General features: G+C 55.9%; 10 protein-coding genes and 1 non-coding gene across 11 annotated transcripts; 7 read left to right on the top strand and 4 right to left on the bottom strand.

Moving 5' to 3' along the window:
• Window positions 1-169: 169 nt before the first annotated feature.
• On the top strand, window positions 170-5,213 carry CHGG_09127 (uncharacterized protein; the record flags this gene model as incomplete). The annotated part of the gene is made up of 13 exons (XM_001227053.1): window positions 170-224; window positions 289-610; window positions 699-1,133; window positions 1,487-1,793; window positions 1,866-2,456; window positions 2,530-2,607; window positions 2,664-2,844; window positions 2,971-3,189; window positions 3,242-3,329; window positions 3,384-3,645; window positions 4,018-4,041; window positions 4,540-4,701; window positions 4,848-5,213. 13 exons carry the CDS (start codon window positions 170-172, stop codon window positions 5,211-5,213), a joined length of 3,090 nt encoding a protein of 1,029 aa, XP_001227054.1.
• Window positions 5,214-6,298: 1,085 nt separating this feature from the next.
• CHGG_09126 (uncharacterized protein) lies at window positions 6,299-6,529 on the top strand (the record flags this gene model as incomplete). The annotated part of the gene is made up of 1 exon (XM_001227052.1): window positions 6,299-6,529. One exon carries the CDS (start codon window positions 6,299-6,301, stop codon window positions 6,527-6,529), a length of 231 nt encoding a protein of 76 aa, XP_001227053.1.
• A 217-nt stretch (window positions 6,530-6,746) lies between these two features.
• CHGG_09125 (uncharacterized protein) lies at window positions 6,747-8,669 on the bottom strand (the record flags this gene model as incomplete). Its single annotated transcript, XM_001227051.1, has 4 exons — window positions 6,747-6,851; window positions 6,959-7,449; window positions 7,542-8,129; window positions 8,189-8,669. 4 exons carry the CDS (start codon window positions 8,667-8,669, stop codon window positions 6,747-6,749), a joined length of 1,665 nt encoding a protein of 554 aa, XP_001227052.1.
• A 2,010-nt stretch (window positions 8,670-10,679) lies between these two features.
• Window positions 10,680-11,855, bottom strand: CHGG_09124 (uncharacterized protein; the record flags this gene model as incomplete). The annotated part of the gene is made up of 2 exons (XM_001227050.1): window positions 10,680-11,421; window positions 11,506-11,855. The coding sequence occupies 2 exons, from the start codon at window positions 11,853-11,855 to the stop codon at window positions 10,680-10,682; spliced, it is 1,092 nt and encodes a 363-aa protein (XP_001227051.1).
• A 455-nt stretch (window positions 11,856-12,310) lies between these two features.
• CHGG_09123 (uncharacterized protein) lies at window positions 12,311-12,629 on the bottom strand (the record flags this gene model as incomplete). Its single annotated transcript, XM_001227049.1, has 2 exons — window positions 12,311-12,359; window positions 12,463-12,629. The coding sequence occupies 2 exons, from the start codon at window positions 12,627-12,629 to the stop codon at window positions 12,311-12,313; spliced, it is 216 nt and encodes a 71-aa protein (XP_001227050.1).
• A 2,283-nt stretch (window positions 12,630-14,912) lies between these two features.
• CHGG_09122 (uncharacterized protein) lies at window positions 14,913-16,321 on the top strand (the record flags this gene model as incomplete). The annotated part of the gene is made up of 2 exons (XM_001227048.1): window positions 14,913-15,068; window positions 15,128-16,321. 2 exons carry the CDS (start codon window positions 14,913-14,915, stop codon window positions 16,319-16,321), a joined length of 1,350 nt encoding a protein of 449 aa, XP_001227049.1.
• Window positions 16,322-17,211: 890 nt separating this feature from the next.
• On the top strand, window positions 17,212-18,042 carry CHGG_09121 (uncharacterized protein; the record flags this gene model as incomplete). The annotated part of the gene is made up of 2 exons (XM_001227047.1): window positions 17,212-17,887; window positions 17,948-18,042. The coding sequence occupies 2 exons, from the start codon at window positions 17,212-17,214 to the stop codon at window positions 18,040-18,042; spliced, it is 771 nt and encodes a 256-aa protein (XP_001227048.1).
• Window positions 18,043-18,896: 854 nt separating this feature from the next.
• On the top strand, window positions 18,897-18,968 carry CHGG_11410. Its single transcript has one exon. It is a non-coding gene; the product is annotated as a tRNA-Met (tRNA).
• A 623-nt stretch (window positions 18,969-19,591) lies between these two features.
• On the bottom strand, window positions 19,592-20,095 carry CHGG_09120 (uncharacterized protein; the record flags this gene model as incomplete). Its single annotated transcript, XM_001227046.1, has 1 exon — window positions 19,592-20,095. One exon carries the CDS (start codon window positions 20,093-20,095, stop codon window positions 19,592-19,594), a length of 504 nt encoding a protein of 167 aa, XP_001227047.1.
• A 241-nt stretch (window positions 20,096-20,336) lies between these two features.
• CHGG_09119 (uncharacterized protein) lies at window positions 20,337-21,230 on the top strand (the record flags this gene model as incomplete). The annotated part of the gene is made up of 1 exon (XM_001227045.1): window positions 20,337-21,230. One exon carries the CDS (start codon window positions 20,337-20,339, stop codon window positions 21,228-21,230), a length of 894 nt encoding a protein of 297 aa, XP_001227046.1.
• Window positions 21,231-21,905: 675 nt separating this feature from the next.
• On the top strand, window positions 21,906-22,840 carry CHGG_09118 (uncharacterized protein; the record flags this gene model as incomplete). Its single annotated transcript, XM_001227044.1, has 2 exons — window positions 21,906-22,032; window positions 22,113-22,840. The coding sequence occupies 2 exons, from the start codon at window positions 21,906-21,908 to the stop codon at window positions 22,838-22,840; spliced, it is 855 nt and encodes a 284-aa protein (XP_001227045.1).
• Between the last annotated feature and the right edge of the window lie 403 nt (window positions 22,841-23,243).

The following is a 23,243-nucleotide window of genomic DNA, read 5'->3' as shown; positions in this document are numbered from 1 at the left end:
TTCCCATCACACTCGCAGCTTTCACATTCATCGTGACACCGCGCCTTTAGCCAACACTCCTCACTTACAACAAAGTTCATCTCATCTTCGACCAGTCAATCCCTCCCAATTAACCCAATTGAGAACCTTCTCCTTTACCGCTCCCAATCTTCAAACCAAACCAGACGAAATGGCTGATCCCACCGGCCTCATCGCCAACTCTGGCATTGAGCTTTTGACCTTTGGTGGGTCATCAACCCCCTACCCCAAGTAACTCACCCAGCCGTAAGTAAGCTAACATCGGCCCAGGCACCCCCAACGGCGTCAAGGTTTCCATTCTCCTCGAGGAGCTCAAGGAAGCCTACGGCAAAGACTACACGGTGCAGACGGTGCACATTGGCAAGAACATCCAGAAGCAGCCGTGGTTCACGGCCATCAACCCAAACGGGCGCATCCCGGCCATTGTCGACCACGACCGCAACGGCTTCGCCGTCTTTGAGGGCCTGCCCATCCTGACCTACCTCGTCCGCCACTACGACCCAGAGCACCGCTTCAGCTTCCCCGTCGACTCAGACGACTACTCCGTCGCCGAGCAGTGGATCGCCTGGCAGCACGGCGGGTTGGGGCCCATGTAAGTCTCCTCTGTCGTCAACAGACAATACCTCCCACTCCCATCCCACTCCCGAGCCCCAGCAGCTAACCACCCCCCCCAAAACCAGGCAAGGCCAAGCCAACCACTTCATCCGGGCCGCCCCCGAGAAGATCCCCTACCCCATCCAGCGCTACGTCGGCGAGTCCGAGCGGCTCTACGGGGTGCTCAACACGCGGCTCGCGGACCGCGACTGGGTGGCGGGCCCCGGGCGCGGCAAGTACAGCATCGCCGACATCAGCCTGGTCGGGTGGGTGAACGCGGCCGTGTACGGCGGGCTGGACCTGGCGGGCCAGTTCCCCCACGTGCGCGCGTGGCTGGACCGCGTGCTGGCGCGCCCCGCCGTGGAGAAGGGGTTCTTGGTTCCCGGCGGCGAGCCGTGGAAGATCTCGGTCAAGAGTTTGGAGGGCGCGTTAAAGGGCGAGGAAGGGCTGGAGGAGTTGAAGAAGAGCGTGGAGGAGGCGAGGACGTTGGTGGATGAGGCGAAGGCGAAGTATGGGTATAAGTATGCTTCGCCTTGAGGGGTTGGGGGGTTAAATGTTTAATGAGCGTAGTTGAGGAATGGAAAGTCAATCAAATGTTAGTGAAAAACAGACAGCCTTTTGATGATAAAATGAGAAATAGTTAGTTTCATGAGCTTTGCTTCGGGGGCAAACCTGCAAGGGTAAATTAAGCTCGTGGAGCAAGCGGGGTGCGCCAAGATGTGGTGGGGGCTCTCCTTATCTTATCTCATCAAACAGAAGCTGGTTTCCCAAATTTTTCGAAGTCGAGGCCCCTCTGGTTGGACAAGGACCCTGAAACTTGCCGGTGAAATCAACACCGCCGTGAATTGACACATTTCTGATCCATACACGGCAGCGCCATGAAGCGGAAATTGGACAGCAAAGACGAGCCCGTTGCGGCCACGTCTAAACCCGAGCCCAAGCCTGCCAAAGCCGAGAAACCATCCACAGAGGCCGAACCCTCCTTCGCCGAACTTGGCCTCGACCCGCGCCTCGTGCAGGCCGTCGCAAAGCAGAGCTTCGAGAAGCCAACCCTCGTCCAACGCAAGGCCATCCCGCTTGCTTTACAGGGGCAGGATGTCTTGTGCAAAGCCAAGACAGGATCGGGGAAGACCGCCGCCTACGTGCTCCCAGTCCTCTCCGCCATCCTCAAGCGCAAGTCTGTATGTGTCCCAAGACTTCCCTCCCTCCTCCTACCCCATTGATCATCAATCCACCATCCTAACCCCTTACAGACGGACCCAGCTCCCTTTACCGCTGGCTTAATCCTTGTCCCGACCCGCGAGCTCGCCGACCAAGTCTTCAAAGCGATCGAGCAATTCTCCGCCTTCTGCGCCAAAGACATCCACGCCGCCAAGCTGACCGAGAACGTGTCGGACGCGGTACAGCGGTCGCTCCTAGCCAACGTACCCGACATCGTCGTATCGACGCCCGCCCGCGCATGGCACAGCGTCAACTCGTCGGCGCTCTCCCTCTCCCAACTGCAGTACCTGGTGCTGGACGAGGCCGACCTCGTGCTATCGTACGGCTACGACGAGGACATGGAGAACATCGCGCGCGCGTTGCCCAAGGGCGTGCAGACCACCATGATGAGCGCGACGCTTTCGGCCGAGCTCGACACCCTCAAGGGCATCTTCTGCCGCAACCCGACCGTACTGGACCTGCAGGAGGAGTTTGGCGCCGAGGACGAGAAGCTGACGCAGTTTTATGTCAAGTGCGCCGAGGACGACAAGTGGCTCGTCTCGTATCTGGTCTTTAAGCTGCAGCTGATCAAGGGGCCGTGTCTGATTTTTGTGGCGGATATCGATCGATCGTATCGGTTGAAGGTGGGTTATGGGCTGATGCTCGGCGTGGGGTGGGGGACTGTGTGCTGACAGATGGCAGCTCTTTTTTGAACAGTTCAGCATCAGGAGTTGCGTGTTGAACTCGGAACTCCCGATCAACACCCGGATCAAGATTATCGAGGAATTCAACCGGGTACGTCGGGTTGGCTCTAGAAGAGTGGAAGTACAGGAAATTAATTGAACCGACAGGGTATCTACGACATCATCATCGCCTCGGACGAGAAGAGCGAAGTGTTTGGGGATGCAGCTGCGGATGCAGAAGCGGAAAAGGAGCCCAAGAAAAAGTCGAACAACGAGGAGGATGGCGCAGAGCAACCAAAAAAGAAGCGGAGGCAACAAAAGAAGGATGAGGAATACGGCGTATCACGAGGTATGCCACTATGAAGGTTACTACAAAGTGCCCGCTAACCTGCCCCAGGCATCGACTTCAAGAACGTCGCGGCTGTGGTCAACTTCGATATGCCGACATCAGCTTCCTCTTACACCCACAGGATAGGACGCACTGCTCGAGCCGGCCGTGCTGGTATTGCACTCTCCTTCGTCATCCCTAAAGAATTCCACGGCAAGCACAGGCCAACCGCAATCAAGAGCACTGAGAAGGACGAGAAGGTGTTGGCCAAGGTCACCAGACAACAGGAGAAGCTTGGCCGGAAGCTGGAGCCATACAACTTCAACAAGTCGCAGATGGAGGCCTTCCGATACCGCATGAATGATGGTACGTCTGCCGAGCGTGTTGACTTGCCGAGAGTGTGTCTGACGGGTTACAGCGTTGCGTGCCGTCACCAAAGTGGCGATCCGGGAGGCTAGGACGAAAGAATTGCGGCAAGAGCTTCTGAGAAGTGAGACGCTAAAACGGTGAGTGTCTCGCATATCCTGCACATATAACGTTACCCCTAATACCTCGTGCAGCTACTTTGAAGAGAACCCCACCGAACTGTCCCATCTGCGCCACGACGGAGAGCTGGGTCGAACAACACGACAACAACCCCATCTCAAGCACGTGCCAGACTACTTACTTCCGAAAGACGGGAAAAAGGCATTGGCCTCGGAGCACGTCGGATTCGTTCCGTTCAAGAAGGAGGGTGGCAAGGACAGGAAACACAGGAAAGGGAAACCCAAGGGGCGGTCGTTCAGGGTGGGCGGGAAAAAGGATCCGCTCAAGACCTTCAAGGTACGACGGAAGGCAAAATGAGGGCGGAGGCCCAAGCAACCTTTTCGTGTGTTTCCTGTATGTATAATGGCAAAGTCAATAATCTATACCCATTGCTGCTTGACCCCAAGTTCTACGCCTGAGGTAATGTGCTCGAGCTTTGTTCTGCGCAGCCAGTGATTTCATTACCCGCGTGAAGGTGCTGCTGCCGGGACACTGCCCTGCATAATGTACGGAGTCTACGTCCCAGCAAAGCGGACTTCCATTCTCACACCCGACTTGCATGTCCCCCTCCCCTTGACGAGGGAAGGAAACCCAAACAGTTTAATATCATGCGGTAAAACATTTAGACACCTGCAACTATTTCCCCCTCGTTCTTTGTATGAACCACAGGAATCATTGCCCGACATCAGCCAGGTGAGCAACCTCCTCCAACGCTGTCTAGTAGGAAATGGACCACGTATTTGATATAATGCCCAGCCAACCTCGAGTTCCTGTCTTTCGGACCTGCTAAGGGTAGTTCAAGAGCCGCTTCTTCTTCGGTTTCCCGACCAGTGATACAGCTCCAGAGCACCTCACATTTGAGGTTTTGTAAATGTCTCCCCCCTAAGGCCCAGCTCGGAAACCCGGGCGAATATCGAACGACTCCAGCGGTGCTCAGGCCATGCTATGCGCTGGTGGTTTTAGGCATCGAGCCACGAAGTCGAGATGCTCAGACTGCCCCCTTTCCCCTAGCCACATGCCCTATTCCCTGGTTCAACTCGAAGACTAGTATCCCCAACTACTTCCCACCTAGCTACGCTAGCAATGCTCCTAAAACGGTCGACGACGACCGGTTCCGTTTGCCCTCTTGGGCAGCCCGAACGGCACATCATGCTAGGTGCTTTCATGATGTTGTTGTTGGTGTTTATCTAGATGCTCTGTAACGCCGGCAGCGCCGGGGCTCAGCGCCACACACCTCCCGCCGGGGACACCGCCGACTGGGATACCTGTGGGAAAGACGCAGATGTAGGAGAGGATCTGCTCGCGGAGCTCGGGGGGGGGGAGATGGAAGAAGTATTCGAGCCCGTATGCTGGGTACATACTCGGACTAACCCCGCCGCAGAAAACATATCCGCGCGCACCATCCTCCTGTGCAGAACCTGCTCAGCCGACACTCGAACGAGACGATGTCCCTTGCCATGAACGCTCCGGGCGCCAGAGGCACGAACATTTCGCCATAGGGTTCTCGCGGCCACCACGCGCTACCGCCAGCCGATGACAACCCTTTTAGCCGGCGCCGCGCTCGAGGAGAATACAATCTCCGGCAACGGCGCCGGCTAGGGGACCCCCCCATCTATCTCGCGTATGGCAACCAGGTCCAGGCGAGGCCGCCGGCGGCAAACCCCCCCCCATCTTTCCTCGCCAAGGGCGAGCCGGAATGGCGAGCCGACGAAGGCCGGCGCAAGGCCCAGTATCCGAGGCGGTCCATGGTAACCACCATCCGGAACCGTACCGCCCTGCCTGCTCATGTTTCTAGCTTGAGCCAGCAGAGCTCGACCCGCGGCTACATGGCTGCCCATGAGGAGTCCCCTCGGGAAGGCTCATAACTCATATACCCGGCTTGCTGGTACGTCGACCCGTTCTCCTGGGCCGTATGTACACTTCCTTGACCATTTCCCAGGAATCTAAGTGTTAGTGATCCTTTGACGATTAGAGGTGCTCTTACGCCTCTGGTATACACTGGCTCCGGGAGGACCCAGACCATTATGTACAATTTCGTACATATATCCGTAACATCATCGAATGGGGGAAACAAGAGCGATTAAACGATATTCGATCCTCTTTAGATGCTCCATAGGAGGAGAGTGATGTCCGGTCTGGCGTTCGGCCTAGTATGGCCAGTTACGATAATCGGGTTTCTCTCCATATCATTAATGTTAAATGGGCACTGTAAGCTGGGTAGTAATTCTCTTTCTTTTGCTGTTTCTAACTTCGGGGGGGCGGCCGGGGCTTTCGGCCGGGTTTTTGCCATCACTTTCGGTAAACTCTTCGATATCGGGATACTCAGATCTCGGTGATAGCGGTATTTCTCCCGTGTTGCTACTGATAATTTGGTTGAGGAAGAGTCGGCTGACACTGTCGGGTAGGAATGGGCGGGGGGTAGGAAGGTTGGAGTTGTAAATTGGGCTTTGGTTACTGTCGCCCAGTCGGGGACACACGATTTTTTGTTCTTTTTTTGGCGTATTCGGGGCTTCTGGGCATGAAGCATTGATATGGACGTCTCGTGTTTCCAAATGTCACCGACCACCTGCCTTTATAGTCCCTTCCATTTGTACTTGAGGTAGCATGGAAATTGTAGTAGATAGTTCCCTTCATTTGCATGGTATTCGTTGCTCCAGCGTAAATAGCAACGATGATCATTTAAACGGTGGCATCTGGAATTGAAAATTCAGTTTTACTATGAATTCAACAATATAGGTAGGTACCTAGATGTGATACCCAGAGTTTCCATTTTTCTGCGTGTGAGTTGTGGGCGCATAACACGTTGCGAAAACAAGAGTCACACCATTTACTTGCGTGGCCTCGCCACTGCATTTTGCCACCGACCTACAAATAAATACCCGCGATTCTTATCACCACCCAACAACACTTTAACGACCAAACCATCAATTCCCAACCCTCCTTCCACAAAATGGCAGACCAAACCTCAACCACCCCCGCCACCGCCAACACCGGCACCCAGACGCAGACCCAGCAGCAACAGGCCCAAGCGGCGAGCGACGCATCTTCTCGCCCAACCGGCGCTGGAGTCGACACAGGTGCCGGGACGACTAGGCCCAAGACAGAGGCTGAGATCGAGGCCGACAAGCGCTATGAGGAGGCCATGGAGGACGAGTATGCCAAGCGGGAGGGCGGTGCTTGAAGGGTGGGCGCATGTTCTGGAGGAGGAGGGGAGGGGGGGGTGAGCGGTTATAGAATCCCCGCTTTCGCAGCGGTTCACGATGAGGAGTGACAAGACAAACTCCACTTCACTTGGCAGCCATCAACACTGTCGATTATCTCTACTTTCTAAATCATGCTTCATGTTTACAAGATAGACAGCGTCCTTCCCCAGAGCCCACGCCGTGACGTATCGAGCTCTATCTCTTCAACGTCTCCCGGCCCGCAGCCACCCGCACCGGATGAGCTTCCGTGTTGAACACAAACTCATTAGTATGATCCGCCTTGACCTGCCAGGAAGCATCCTATATCACACAGTCGTCAGCACAAACAGCTCGAACAAATCTCCCCAATCAAACTCCCACAACCGTCGAGGCCAGCGAACGGGTAAGGGAATTGTGCGAGCACTCACCTCAGAATGAATCAAATAGCTATACTTCAGCACCTCCGCAAACCAAAAGCTCTCCTGAAAATCATCAAACCCGCCCCCCCCCTCCTTATTCACATCCCTCACGCTCGAATACCCACTCCCCACCCGACACGTCTCATTCACCCTCTCAAACGCCTCCCACGCCCACTCCTGATACTTGGGATCCCCCGTCGCGCGATACGCATAATAATAACTCTCGATGACCTCCGGACGCAGCACATAATTGGCGCTGCTGATCCAGAACCCGGCGTCCTCGTAGAAGGCGGCCTGGTCGGCGGGTGCCGGCGGATTGTTGGTCGCGTTGAGCGGCCGCGCAGAGTCCTGCCACCGGAAGGTTTCCGGCCCAATGCCCGTGGCCGTGGCCGTGTAGGTCGCGCGGCAGCCGTCGACGAGGAGCAGGCCGAAGTCGGTGTATTTGGGCTCGTTGAGGGTTAGGCCGCCGAGGATGAAGTTGCCGCCGTTGAAACAGGCCACTGATGGTGCGTGGGGGGTTAGTTGCTGGTGATAACTGGTATGGGTGTGGTAAGGGCGGGGGGAGGTGACGGAGAAAAGGGGGGCTGCTTACGGTGCTGCGAGACGAAGCGCAGTTCTTTACCCTGCCACATAGCAAGGAAGGTGAGGTCGGGCTTGGTGGTCGGGTGCGAGACGAGGTACTTGATGGAGGAATCGGCGGCGGCGATCCAGCGGTCGCGGTAGTCGGCGAAGCGGTCGGGGTCGTATAGGTACATCTTTATGAGGTACTCGTAGAAGCTGTCGGTGCCGCCGCCCCAACCGCCGTTGCCATCGACGAACTGCCCGTCCTCGAGCCGTACGTTGGTGCCGATCAGCCCGGGGAACGACTCGCTCCAGCTGGGCTGCGGCTTCAGCAGGTATGATTCGGCCTTCTGCGACAGCTTGGCATATTCGGGGTCCTTGGTTAGGTCACTGAGGCGTGTCCACTCGAGCACCAGCGTGCCGATGGTGGCGATGCCGTTCGTGGTTGAGCCGCCCTTGCGCGGTGGGTTGAAGTAGAGGTTGTTGTCCGGGACGCCGCTGGGCGTGTCGAAGCCGATTTTGAGATTGTTGGCCAGCCGCTTTGCCTGCGTCAGCACGGCTTCCACGTCGGGGGTTTGCTTGACGCGGTCACGCAACGGTCCGGTGAGGAGATCGTAAGCTGGGTAGACGAGTCAGCTAAGCCCACAACGGCGACATGCCGCAGCATCTGCACCGTACCTGACACGAGCCCCCCGAGGTATCGAATCGTTGTCTCGAACAAGGACACCTCGGTCTCAGTTTTATTGAAGTCGATCGTCGGGACGTACTCCAATATCTGGTCGATCACATCCCAGTTCTCCATGACCAGCGCGGTGCTGAAGGCGTCAACGGCACTCGCACCCCATCCGTTTCTAAAGGCCAATCGGGCACAGGTCAGACGCCAGAACCAGCGAAGCAGGGGGAGCCCCATGGGAGGCAAAAAAACGCACCTGTCATCCGCGTAGCCGTTCGACACCGGCCGCAACGAGTCATGAGGAAAGGCATGTTCGTAATACCCGTCCCACGACACCTGGAAGGCTTCTTTGACGGCGCGGGCGCGCTCTTGATTAACAATGTACTGCGGTTCGTGGGGTCCGTGGGGTTTAAAAGGGGGCGCGGCCGCCGACAGGCCCACGAGGAGAGCCGCGGCAGCACTCCCGCCGACAGAGAGGGAACGCATGGCGCTAGTCAGTTACCTAGGTGCTAATAGTGGCAAGACGATATCCTGGACAGGCGCAAGTAGGACTGGAGGCAGAAAATTAAGACTAATGATTTAACAAAACACCTGACGTAACCAATGCTAGGGAGGGACAGTTAACTCCCACCTACCAAGTAGTGTGATGCATGGGGAACCAGCGGGCATGGGCAATGAGCAACTAATAAACAATCTGATGTGCTGCTGCTAGCTTAAGGATGATTTAAGACCATCCGATCCATGACGGTATAAAAAGTGCGCTAAGACAGCGGTGACGCGCATCATCGTCTCGGTGGAGGAAGGCAACACAGATGGTCTGAGACACAGACAGGCACGAGGAATTCCCCGTCCCACAAACAACGAGACTGATGCCAGTGGTCTGCTGGGCGCTGATCCGTGACTTTTTGCGACCCCTTGGCTGCCGGGCACCCGGCGTGATTGGTCCAATTGCCCAGATACCTGCCTAAAGCAGCAGGCGCTCGGATGCTGTTGGTGATTTGGGAGAGGGAACATGTATGGATGTGCGAATAAAGCCAGCAGACCAGCATGAACCAGAGAAGGACAGCTACAGTGCCATCGTCTTGCCATCTTCTGATGTTTGGGCGGCTGGGTCGGGGCATAGGGCGGTACACTGTGAGGTTTGCCTTTGGTCCCTCCTCCAGGATTCATCAAGTCAAAAGAAAGTAACCTTATGTGGGATTGATTGCCTCCAGCATCGTAGATCTCAATACCACCTTACCAAAGTTGGCCCTCCAGAACCGGGGAAGCCTAAAAACGGCCCGAAGACCGGGTTAGGTCACTGTGGCTCGGAGATATCATCCAAGCTGTGTCGCGGGTGTTAAATGGTCTTGCTCATGCCTTCGACTCCGCAAAAGTCCGGATTATAGTTTCAAGAAACCCCATACTGGAGGCGGCAAGGAAGGTAGGACAACATACACCTTTTTATAGCCGGCGAGTCGCTTGTTTTGTGACCCGAAGCCATGGGCGCACCAGAAAGTTTAAGTTTCTTGGAACAGGAAGGTCGGACAGACTGCGAACCCCTCAGGAGGACCCCCCCTAGCAGTTGCTACTGTGTTTCCTACCCCCGCATGATGCGTGTGCATAACGGGGGTCACAAGGACTCAAAATGCATGCTTCCTCCGACCGTTACCCCGGCCCAGCTCCCCCGCGCGCCTCTCCCGTCAATACCGTTGCTTGGCTTTTGCAAGTGCCGGTTGCCAGCTTGGCGATACCATGAGCTCATCGATGAAGTTGAAAGTTCAGGTAGACAGCCCGAAGCCCCCTCCCCTGTCTGCGTTAGTTACCACCTTCCACCTTCCGTTGTGCGCTTCTCCGCCTATACATCGTGCTGGTAACGCAAACCGACGTAGAATCGTGGAATAGTGCAACACGAGGCGAGTTCTGCGCCTTCCGCATGGCACATGTTCACAAATGTTGCGAAACGTTACTTCATGCGTGGCCAGCTACTGACACGAGCTTGCCCTTGCAGATGATCGCCCGTTCATGTTGCACACGCATTTCGAGGTCCCGGGAGTGCATGTGTGCAAGCGAGGCGCTATCACGGCACCACCATCCCAACCAACTTGGTCTTGAGAGCAGTATTCATCTTGTGCTGAAAATGACGTCCCTGCCCGTCAGAACAAGCAAGTGGCAGCCACCCCCAGCCTGATTATGATGCCACATGCCAAAACTAGCATGATATTCCGGTCTGACAATGTCTTTCAGTCGTCCACAGCCGCAAACGACAAGAGCACCAGCTCGGGTATGACCCGTTCAACGTTGAGGAGCTCGATCGCCTCGCCGGCAAAGCTCCGGTAGGTGCAATTGCTCGGAGGAGATGAATAAGTGTAGTAGCGCGTCGAGAGTTTCGAGGTGTGCGGAGCGGGTACGGGCGGTCTTGTTACCGGTTCGACCGTTCCACCGCTAGGCGCATGGCGTTTGTGTCGTGCAGCAAAAGTCGTGGCTGAGCTTCCCACCGGAGTGGTTGTGGCTTGGTTAGCCCTTCTCTCTGAGTTTTGCCAGCGCGGCGGCGACACCGTCGCTCAGTTGATCGGCCTTGCGCGCCGGCACCGCCGATGTAGCCGACGTGGCTGATGCGGGCCGCACGGGCACGGGTTGAAGCCGCCGCCCACTATCAGTGGCAACTTCTGCTCCCCCTTCCGCCTCCGCAATGGCCGCCTCCGCCTCTGTATCCTCACCCTGCTCCTTCGAACTCACCGACACACTCACACTCTGCGAGGCCTTCCCGGTGGTTCCAGCCCGCCTCCCCGCCTTCTTCACCCTAAACGGCTCCTCGACCGCCTTAGTCCACGCGCGGACCTTCTTCTCGCCCCACCCACCCACGACCCCCAGCTGGTCGGGCTGCGCATTCACCGCATTCCGCAGACTCCCAAACGAGCTGACCAGCGCGACGGCGTCGGTCTTGTTGATGTTGCGCGGGGCGGTGACGAAGTCGACGAGGCGCTCGGCGTAGCTCGAGGCCTGCTGGCCGCGGATGGCGCCGAAGCCCGCGTGCTCATAGGACTTGTAGAGCTCCAGGTAGCGGGCGGCTTCGGCGGCGGACCAGGCGAGGATGATGGTGACGTTGTGGACCAGGGAGGTTTTGGAAAGCTCGCGCAGGGCGTCCTCGTGGTTGGGGATGTCGACCATGGTGAGCACGATGCGGAGCTTGTATTTTCCTTGGAGGTTGCGGACGCGCGTGTAGATGTATTCGGGGTGGAGGCGGTGGTATTGAGGCCTGGGGGTGGTAGAGGTGTGTTAGATTGGTTGGGAGTCGAGTGGTTTGGGAAGGGGGGGGGGAGGGTTACGAAAGGGGGCAGACCTTAGATAGAGGGCGCAGGTTGTCTGGCCGAGCCCGTAGTCGGCGAGTATGTCGCTGTATTCCCAAGCAACCGACTTTAGGCAGGCGAGCACTGGGTTGCCCTTTTGCCTCGGCGAGACGAGGATGGAGGACCCCGAACCACGAGCGGGCAGAGCCTGCGGGGTAGGCTGCACAACCTTGGGCGTCGCAGAGCTGGAGGCGGGATTTGAAGGTGGTGCTCGGTCGAGGCGCTGGGGTGTGGGTTGTTGAATTCTCGGCGCAGCGGGTGATTGAGCTGGTTTCGACGGTTCCGATTGCGCCGCCAGGGCGACGAGAATGTCGTCGGCGTCGCCGTATTCGTCATCGTCCATTTTGGTTTCGTTATTCTATCGCCACTGACTGTTAGGATGGATGCATAAGGTGCCTCTTGTTGGCAAGTGTCCGATAGTTGACTCAAGGTGATGGTGAGTGGTGCACAGGGCCAAAGCAAGGATGCTACTTGTACGCGACTGCCAAGCCCACGGAAACCTCGACTGCCGAGCGAGGAGATCTCCCTTCCCCGAATCTGACCTCATTGCGGGGCTTGGGGGGGCAGCATTATCGAAGCCTCCCGACCTGCTGTGGTCCTTCCCAACCACGAATACATTTGGGCTCACGGGTTCAGGGCTGGATTGGTTTAATTTTTTATTCAAATACGACGCATATTAGCGTTGTAGGAAGTCTGTACAAAGTGAGAATTTCTCAAGATACCTATGGGGACAGGTGTGAGGAAAACACGGGTTCCCAACTTTGACGCCAAAGCTAGGTTCCAAAGCTTCCTATGCTTCTACTCAATAGTTCGTGGCTGGCAAAACCACAGCCCCTTCCATCCAGCCCTAAATTGTGGTATCGTGATTCAATCCCCAGCCCACTAGGACTCACACGGTATTGTGAAATTGAGCCCTTGCCTCTTTTTGTATATCCCAATGAATCCTGTACAGCGCCCGCAGCCACATGTCAAACATGTCCTGCAACGCCGTGGCCTGCGACGGATCACATTGGTTCCCCTCCGAGATTTGGTCCCGCAGCCGCTCATATGCCTGGATCATGAACCGGATCTGCGTCAGCGACATCCACTTGGCCGAGTCGCCGGGCCGGCGCGCCATGGCCGACGACAAATCGTCTGTGAGCAACCTCAGGCTGGTTTGCAAGGCTGTGTGGTTGGGCGTGTGGTTGTCGGGGCTCGTCTTTAGGCGGATCGGGATGCTCGACGGTCCCAGTTCCCGTTCCTGTACTTGTCCCTGTTCCGTCTGTGGCGAGTAGGAGACTGGCTTAAAGTAGACCTTCTCGTCCCGGCGCGAGGGGGGCGTGCCCCGGGCCTCTGAGTTGGGCGAGGGGTCGGGCAGTTCGACCGTGCATTCCGAGTCACCGCCAGTGGGGGTTTCGTTCTAGTTGTGATCCCCATTGCGTCGCTGTGGGAGCATGATCCATTCGTCCAAGTCGTCGAGGGTGCCCTCAGATGAGTCTCGGGATGGGGGCAAGGGAGTGTACGGGTACTCGGACGAGTCTCGGAACTCGAGCAAGTCATGGTACTGCCCTGCGATGAGATCCACGCTTGACGTCCTGCTAAGGGTGTTGGAGAACGGCTGGATCGCCTCCAGGACGCCGGCCGATGATGTCTTGCGGCGCTTCGTTTCACTCTCAGTGGGCCGCGGCGGCGGCGGCGGCGCCAGGCGAGGTTGTGTTAGAAATCCCGGGTCGTTTACTTTCTCGAGGGGCAGATATGTGATGGTTGTATTCACTATTCTCGGGCTTTCCGGTCGACGGCTGTTGCTTGCCTGTCTTGAGACACATTTCTGGAGCTTGTTGCGCCTGCTTGGGACCCTTTGGGGGGTGACTGTGGTCACGTCTTTCCATCCTTCCATTGTGTGCTACAATGTCCCTATGTAGGCGATTAGGATAGTAGGAGGTAAGTGAATTTGGTTAATTATTGGCAAGCGTTTGTGACGAAAGGGAACCGTTCCGGTCTCTCTTATATATAGCCACGGATGATGGCTCGTTTTGATGGAGATGGCGTCCGGCGGGGCGACATACGTAGTTGAAACTAAAGGCCATGACTTTCCTCAACCAGCTCAGCTTGAACTTGCAGCGCTATGGTAGTGCACTGCCTTGAACCCTGCCCGCCTGGAATCATGAATCATGAACGGTGCGGGGAAACCGATAGCGTTGAAATAGAGACACGTTCAAGATCAGATCGAGTCATGCTCAATGTCCAAGCTCTCAATTTCAACGCCACTTTCGGTTGAGCCTGGTGCCGGCCAGCAAGTTGGCTGGCCATCTTCGAGATCCGTCTGGGATTTCGATATTGAACGGACGTGCGTTGTCTCAGATGACTCCTCCGGGTTCTGATATCGAGAGTCGAGACCCCTGACAGCCGATCTGTAGATCGAGGTCATCGACGATGTCGGACAACCTCACTACCTAGGTAGGTACCAGCTGCCGCCGTCTCAGTTGCAACGCGCCCACTAATAGACGGAAATATTAGGTAACGGTGGCGATGAAGACGAAATCTAATAAACCCTAGCGTCAGCTCTACGAATTGACCACTATACTCGTCAACTTCGCGATATTATCAAGGTCTGGATCATGCCCCGGATCGAAGAAACAGAGACAGTCTAAGAAATTGAAGGTTGGGAGAGATATCCGGGGAAGGCACGAAGTACCTAATCTGGAACTTAAACACGGCTTCCGTGCTTCCCCAGACCCTCCCCCGCCTTCTTTAGGCGTCTCCACTGCGGGAGAATGTTTCCATTTTCCATGTCAATCAATGCCCGAGCTTCTTTTCCTTCTCTTCTCCACGAGGCAGCTCCTCGAGATTGTCGTTAAGCGGATCCAAACCCTCCAACATCATTGTCTAATTATCGATCTTCTCCAAAGAGAAAGAAAAGAAAAAGAAAAAAACAAAGAGGGGAAAAAAGAATTAACTAACCTTCATTCACATACACTACATTCCTCGACTGCCATTAACCCGACAGCGAGGAACCATATGGTAACCCCTGACCGGAACTTAGAGCATGCATCAGTGCCGTCGTGTGGTGAGAAAGTGGCATGGTGGGGGTACGATTCGTGATTTATCCATCAATCACAAGCCAAGCAGCAGCGTCTCTCCTCTTGAGCGACGGACTTAACCCCACCAAACAAACCCCTCACCCGGTCTCGGGGCCCACGCCGCCTTCACCTCGGGAATGAATGGCCATGTAGTGCCCTCAACTATCATGATGCTACTTGAGCTTAACAAGTTCACTGAGAGGCAAGGAATTACTTAGATAAGTCAGGGGCTTGGCGCATATCGATCACCCCCTTCAAGCACACGCATCACTCCCCTCCGTCCTTCCCGTCTTCATCCGTGCTCCTCCGTCCCGTTTTGAGACATCATACACACAGCAGCCATGGCTGAAATCACCATCACTGGGTGGACGACACGGGATGTTCGGTTCCCTACCTCGCTCGACAAGACCGGCTCGGATGCCATGAACGCCGCCGGCGACTACTCGGCCGCATACTGCATCTTAGAGACGGACTCCTCCTACACTGGCCATGGCATGGTACGGTGTTCCCCCCCTACCCCCCTAACCCCCCACGCTCCAAAATCTAACATGCCCAGACCTTCACCATCGGCCGCGGCAACGACATAGTCTGCGCCGCCATCAACCATGTGGCCGAGCGCGTCAAAGGGCGCACCCTCTCCAGCCTGGTCGCCCACTGGGGCAACACATGGCGCCACCTCGTCAACGACAGCCAGCTCCGCTGGATCGGCCCGGAAAAGGGCGTGATCCACCTGGCCCTGGGCGCCGTCGTCAACGCCATCTGGGACCTCTGGGCCAAGACGCTCAACAAGCCCGTGTGGCGGGTCGTGGCCGAGATGACACCCCAACAGTTCGTCGACTGCATCGACTTCCGCTACATCACCGACGCCGTTACCCCGGAGGAGGCCCTCGCCCTACTGCAGGAGTCCGAGGCCGGCAAGGCCGACCGGCTGCGCGACGCCGAGCAAAGCCGCGCCGTGCCCGCCTACACCACTAGCGCCGGCTGGCTCGGCTACGGCGAGGACAAGATGCGCGCCCTGCTGCGCGAGACCCTCGACAAGGGCTACCGCCACTTCAAGCTCAAGGTCGGCGGCAGCGTCGAGACGGACCGCCGCCGCCTGACCATCGCCCGCGACATCATCGGCTACGACAACGGCAACGTGCTCATGGTCGACGCCAACCAGGTCTGGTCCGTGCCCGAGGCCGTCGCGTACATGAAGCAGCTGGCCGAGTTCAAGCCGTGGTTCATCGAGGAGCCCACCTCGCCCGACGACATCCTCGGCCACAAGGCCGTGCGCGACGCCCTGCGCCCCTACGGCATCGGCGTCGCCACCGGCGAGATGTGCCAGAACCGCGTCGTCTTCAAGCAGCTGCTCATGGCCGGCGCCATCGACGTCTGCCAGATCGACGCCTGCCGCATGGGCGGCGTCAACGAGGTCCTGGCCGTCCTGCTCATGGCCAAGAAGTACGGCGTCCCCATCGTGCCCCACTCCGGCGGCGTCGGCCTGCCCGAGTACACACAGCACCTCAGCACCATCGACTATGTCGTTGTTAGCGGGAAGCTGTCTGTGCTCGAGTATGTCGATCATCTGCACGAGCACTTCCGCCACCCGTCCGTGATCAAGGATGGGTTCTATCAGACGCCTACGGAGCCGGGGTACAGTGTGGAGATGAGGCCGGAGAGCATGGACCGGTTTGAGTACCCGGGCGCGGAGGGCAGTTGGTGGAGGAGCGAGGAGGCTAGGCCGATATTGGAGGGGGAGAAGATATAGGTAGGGGTTTGTTTTAAAGGGGTTGGTGGTTGGCGGTGGGTTGTGACCCTGTATCAAGACTGGTAGATATAATGCCAAAGAGCATATCAAATGAATATACATGTAGAACACAATGAGGATGGCTTAGATATTGTGAAGGTTTCTGGAATTTCGCTGATGTTGATATTGGAGAGTGATGCACCAAGCTTCAACGTCCGCGACAAGATTCAGGGGTTGTTCACTTAGTGGCCGCCAAGTTGGCGAACTGATACCATTAGAACCCATGACTTTGCTACTTCCATATCAACCGATATTGTTGCTGCTCTGGCATATGATACCACAATCTCGCATCATTAGAAGCAACCGTGCATTTGACCATTTCCAAGACGGACTAGCATAACTATCAGGCTTACTATGACTAAACATTGAAGGTATACATAGCTATCTAGGGGTTGATGGCCGCTATCCTATGTAAGTTCCGAAGGCCTTCGGAGGTTACGACATCTACTACACAGCCTTGGACTATAACTCTAGCCCCGTCGTATGGTATGGGAGACAAAGTGAGCAGATTACGAGCTGGTTAGAACAGCACCAAATATGTACGCAATGTGCTCATTTGCTGAAGACTTGGAGCACGACGCCGTTCCCCGCATCTCACCACCATAAGACATGAGAGAACATTCTAATCAAAACTTGCTCATATTCTCTACCGATCATCACGGGTTCCGTGGTTCTTGCGATGTAATTCTAGAAAGCCGAGAGGCATCGGACACGAAACTGATGGTTGCGAACTAAAGCAGATACTTGAGAATGATAAAGACACCCTCCAAACATGATCCCATCTCAAGCGTAGTTTTCAAGCAACACCGAAACACATTTTCTAACTACCCTATAGCCCAATAACAACAACCATGATTTCCCCTCTACCCCTCCTCCTCACCCTCACAGCAACCCTCCTCCCCCCAACAGTAGCATTAGCATCAACAACACCCCCCCACCGCCCGCCTACCCCCCGCCGCCTCCTCGCCAACGTCTCGGTCATCGACACGCCCATCGTGCGCGCCGCGCAAGCCTTCGCGCGCGCCCACTCCGACGCCTACCTCTACCACCACGTGATGCGCGCCTGGCTGTTCGGCGTGCTGCACCTCTCCCACAACGCCACGCTCGCGGCGGCCGTCGACGAGGAGGTGCACGCGCTGGGTCTGCTGCTGCACGACCTGGGCGCCAATCACAGCGTGGCGAGCCCCTTTTTCTCGGCGGATCGGCGCTTTGAGGTCGATGGCGCGTACGCGGCGAGGGGGTTCATAAGGGCGCATGAGGATGGGGCAAGGTGGGGGGAGGAGAGGGTGCAGAGGGTGTGGGATGGGATCGCGCTGCATGCGGAGCCGAGGTTTGCGCTGCATAAGGAGCTGGATGTGGTGGCGATTTATTGGGGGAATGAGTTGGATTTTGGGGAGCCGAGGTTGGGGATCACGGGGGAGGAGCATGCGGCGGTGCTGGAAGCGTTTCCGAGGCTGGAGAATCAGACGCAGAGGGTGCTGGAGGGGATTACGTGGAATTGTCGGTATAAGCCGCTGTCGACGTACGGTATGTTGTGGTTTTTTGGAAATGCGGTTGGGTTGAGCTGACTTGACTGATGGATAACAGACACCTTTATGCAGCCGTTTGGTGAGATGTTCGTGCCGGGGTACTCTGCTGTCGGGCACCGGGGGATTGATGGGGTCTTGGGTCGTAATCGTTGATGGGGGATGGGGAGATCCAGTATCTTGCGGAGGGCCATTTTATGGCCGAGGAGAATATGCAGGTAGGCTCGATTGTAGGATGGCATCTCAGCAGTCGAGATCATTCTTAGTTTAACTATTAGGTGTGAAGCACCAGAGCTTTCCGTGCCTGGTATAAACAAGTCCCATCGGAGTTAAAACTTGGGCTATTCTCCTGGTCCTGAGGGGGATACAGCCCATACTAAGAGAAGCGTGAGACGCTGCCGGTGCGTTCTGCTAGGACTCCCAAGCCAAACCCGGAGACGATACCCCAGGATGCTGCGGCAGTGTGTGTTTAGGAGATTCATGATATGTATGCGGGTATGTCAGGGTCGAGTATCCTTTTTCCGACACTCACTAACTTAACTACCAGTTGCACTCATGGCGTTTTATAACCCTCCGTTTTCGAAAGTGCAACAAAAATGAAGAGGTCAGTAAATAAAATTGAAAATAATAAAATAACAACGCTGATGTAACTAATTGTAAAAATAAAAGATTACAGTTTCTCACTTTAACAGACTGACCTGCTGGCTATGAAGTGACGTGCATGTCTCCATCTCTATTCACTCAACATTTGTATCATTGTGTCGGAGAGCCTAGTACGGCTCAGTCGAAAAGCTGGTCCCTCTAATGGAGTCACTCTCTCAGCGCACACCCTGCGTGCTTCTCTCTGGGAGGCACCTACTGGGTCCTTGAAGATCTCCTTTTAAAAGTCGCTAGCAAGGTTGCAAATGCTTATGCTTACACTTCCAGCCTGCCCATGGCTCTTCCGTGGCACTGTCGACGGTACCAACCTCGTCAGTTCCACTCCGGATCCTGTATCCACAACCAACAACAGCTGCGTGGCGCAGTGGAAGCGCGCCGGGCTCATAACCCGGAGGTCACTCGATCGAAACGAGTCGCTGCTAGAATACAACCATTACTTTTGATTTCGTGGTGTTGACGATATTTTTTTGGTGCTCAGGGGTAATAGGTGTTTTTACCCCTGAAATTTACATTTTGTCGTTGTTGGGGATGGAGCGATTTCCTTTCCCAGTGGCATCATGCGTCGTGGCCCACCACAGCACTGTTCAATGGCCGATTCCGCACATCGTCTCCCTTTGCTCAAGCACAGATCATAATGTTTGGGAGAGGACATACTACGGAGGCGGCTGGCTCATAGGTCTCTATGTAGGTCTATACATGCCGTGGCGACCAAGACAACTGAGATTCAGCGACCCGTCAACTCTTAAGAAACATAGCTCGCATTTGATCTTGTCTAGCAGAATCCGCCTCTTCTATCAAGGGGCCCTTTTCGGACAGAGTATTGACCTTCTCGAGCAAGCATGGGTCCCATTCCTTCTCACCGTTCAGTGAGCATGAAACAGGTGAGAAAAAGGTGTGTTGTGCCGATCAACCTGTTGGCTAGATACCTCGTATCGTAAAACAAGAAACATGCGAACGCATGAAAATTGTCAACGTTCATCAATGCATACTCACTGACCTCGCAACCGATAAACTCGGTAACAACCTTCGTTGGCTCACATTGCGGTCAGCCCTTGACGTGGCCGGCGGTCGCAACGTCGAGGATCTCCTTCTCAAACCCTTCCACATGGACAACAGCTATCCCAGCATCCTCGAGACTCTTCTTCCCAGTGTTCTCCGCCACAAACGTCTCTGGCTCCATGATCCCAACATAAACGGTTCTAATCGAGCCAGCGAGCCTGAGCACCCTCTCAACGCATGGGAGATTCCCGCTCAACCGTTTTGAACAAGGCTCAACGGTAGTGTAAAGCGCCAAATCGCCCGGTAACACCGATTTGAGATCCTCTTCAGAGACTCCGTGTTTTTCGGCTAGCTTCACGAAGCAGGTCTGCTCTGCGTGAGTGTTGCCTGACAGCTCGAGGGTGTAGCCCGTCACAAGGATCTCGTTTGTAGCCGAGTCTACCAGGACGGCTCCCACACGGTAGTTGGTCGGTTTGGGTGGGGACTTTTGCGCTTGCTCGAGCGCAAGCCGCATATATGCCTTGTGATCGCCAGGTGGGATGGTAGTCATATCGTTTATCGCACGTTGAAGAATTGGTGCGAGATTCTTGGAGGGGCCACCCGCAAAGCGACCTGCAGGCGGTGTTGGGGAAGAACCCCTGTAATACAGTGTGCAAAGGGCTCACTCAGCGCTGACACTGTATCGTGTCCCCCGCCTGCACGGTCCTCGGCGCGACGCGACGCGCCCCAAATCCATTAAACTTTCCCACCGAGTTGACCCATTCCAACCTCGACAAACAACAACAATCACAATGTCTACCCACGAAGACGACCTCACCGACAGCGAGCCACCGACAATCGACCCCTACGAGGTCCTCGGGGTCGACCGCACCGCCTCGCCCGACGAGGTCAAATCGGCCTACCGCAAGACGGCACTAAAAACCCACCCAGACAAGGCGCCCGAAGACAAGAAAAACGAAGCCAAAGAAAAGTTCCAACAAGTCGCGTTTGCCTACGCCGTGCTCTCCGACCCCGCCCGGCGCAAGCGCTACGACGAGACGGGCTCGACCTCGGAAGCGGTGGTCGATTCCGAGGGCTTCAGCTGGAGCGACTTCTACCGGCGAGCAATTCCGCGGATGCCCATCTCCGAGGACGCGATTAAGAAGTTCCGCCGAACGAGTACAAGGGGTCCGGCGGAAGAGCGGGATGACATCCTGGCCGCGTACGAGGAGTTTGAGGGCGACATGGACGGCGTCTACGAGAGCGTGATGCTCAGCAACGTGCTGGAGGACGACGCCCGGTTCCGGGAGGTCATTGACGCCGCGATCAAGGCCAAGGAGGTGCTGCGTTTTGATGTCTACGCCAAGGAGACCAAGAAGTCCAGGCAGGCGCGCGTCAAGGCCGCTAAGAGCGAGGCGCGGGAGGCGGACGAGCTGGCCAAGGAGCTGGGCGTGTACGACAAGCTACGGGGCGATGGGAAGAAGAAGAGCAAGAAGGACTCGGAGGCGGGGCTGGCGGCCCTGATCCAGCGCAACCAGTCGTCAAGAATGAGTGCGCTGGATAAGCTGGCGGAGAAATATGGGGCTGTGCCCAAGGCGGGCAAGGGGAAGAAAAGAGGCGCGAAGGAGCTTGAAGAGCCGGATATCTCGGAGGAACAATTCCAAGCGATACAGGCGGGCATGAAGAAGAAGAAGGCGCGAAAATGAACATGTTTAAAGACGGTATCTGGAGTATAGGTTTGGCTTTGATCATGGAGATTTGGCAGTTTGGGCTTGGGTCAAGGCATCGAGAATTGGTATGGCGTATTACGGCTCAGAGATGGCAATGGGCCCGGATGTTAGTTTAACTTTTGCTGGTCAATTCTATCTCATTGCTGGTTCCCAGCAACCTCCTTCCGTCTCATCCCAGTAAAAGTTTCAGATCTTGGCTCACACGACAGAGATTCGGGCCGGCTTTGGACAAATTGCTGTAGATCTGCGGCATATGACTAGGCCGGTTTGGAAACATCAAACACTCACGCTCCGACAGAAGAAAGCACAACATGAGGATTTCCTGACAAAATAGGTGCCAACTCCGTTTTGTTGTACTTCGTATGACCCCGCCGTTCCTGCTCCTCCCTAATCGGGCCATTAACAGGCATCACCTGGCCAACTGCACGAGGGAGCTCACTCTTGGCACTGATTGGTGCCTTGCAATGGGAAGGACTCCAGGCAAGAAATTCACCCAACACACTTTCCATCGCAACTCCAATCACGGAGTGGTGATGTCGTGTGCAAGGCGGTTGCGCGTGCAAACCCTTCTACAACCATGACCTACATGGTTAGAGCGCGACTGATCACCGCTAACGGCTGCACGCTGTGTCACCCGATTCGAAGGATGCCATGACCGACTCGACGAAGCCAGAGCTCTACCCGCAATACTGTTTCCACCTGTCACCGACCATCAACCGTTGGTGCCATTTCTGGATCACCGATATCTGGGCTTTGAGAAGTCATCCGGGATTTCGAGGTACGCCAAGCGACTCGAGACTTGAAACTCAAAACCCGTGGTTAAACCCCAAGACACCACAGTGCTAACTCCTTACCAAGGCCAGGATGTCTACTTCCACCTCAACCACCCAATCAAATGGGTGCGCATCTCCGGTGTGGTAGTCGCCGTCGAGGAGCGCGAGAAAATGCATTTCTACACGATTGATGACGGCAGCGGGGAGACTCTCGAATGTATCGTCAATGTCGCGCCTCGCGCAAGGCCCGGAACGGCCACTGCGGCGACGGCAGCGGAACCCGACTCCAAATCCGACAAGACCTCGAACTCTCTTCCGGTAGTCGACGCACCCATTGACGTAGGACACGTGCTGGATATCAAAGGCAGCGTCGGCACGTACCGCAAGAACAAGCAGATCCGCGCAGAAAAGGTCGTCCACCTCCGCACGACAGAGCAGGAAGTGATTTTCTGGGAAAAGGTCACGCAACTCAAGACGGACGTGCTGTCCAAGCCATGGGTTTTGGACCGGCGAGAGGTGAGAAAGTGTCGGAAGGAGGAGGAGGGGCGGTCCAGCAACAGCCGTCAACACCGGGAAACCCGAGAATCACACAGCAGAAAGCGCGTGATAAAGACCGGACTGGAGAAGACAGAGACGCTCCGTAGGGAAAAAGACCGGGCACGGACTGGGGAACGCGAAAGCAAGAACAGGCAAGAGAGCAAGCCGCCGGTCAGGCTACCGAAGAGGGAGACAGGGCTGGAGAAAAGGAGGCCGGCCAAGCCCGTCACAAGGCTGATTCCGGTGACGGGCAACTACGACGCTTTGGGTCTCTGAATGTGAGGGCTCAGAAACTCACGAAATGACCATTTGACGTTGACATGTACGTATGTACAATGCCTCCGACTTGTCTTAGTCTTGGCGGAGAATATCCGTCTGTCCCGCTGAGTCCTATTCGACGGCTGTGTCGCGTTACATTCCATCCAAATCCTGTTCTCTCAAAATGATCCACGCCGACCACACCCAAATGCTATCTGGTAAGGGATGTCACCGGACAAGGATAGGGAGTGCTTGCCTCACGGGTTTAGGGAGGATGCCGGCACGAGTGCTGCGTAAGAGTTGGGTCCACTTCCGAGCGACTTCCAAGTTGTATTCTTAGGCAGGACCCAGCTTCCAGGAAACCTGTTATTAGGATGCATCCTCTTCTCAAAATAGCGAACCGTCACGCCCTCGATCTACT

This window comes from Chaetomium globosum, genomic scaffold (genome assembly GCF_000143365.1).
Source record: "Chaetomium globosum CBS 148.51 scaffold_6 genomic scaffold, whole genome shotgun sequence".
Classification (NCBI taxonomy): Eukaryota; Fungi; Ascomycota; class Sordariomycetes; order Sordariales; family Chaetomiaceae; genus Chaetomium; species Chaetomium globosum.
The sequence above is the reverse complement of the archived record's forward strand: the minus strand, read 5'-3'. Positions and strand labels throughout refer to the sequence as shown.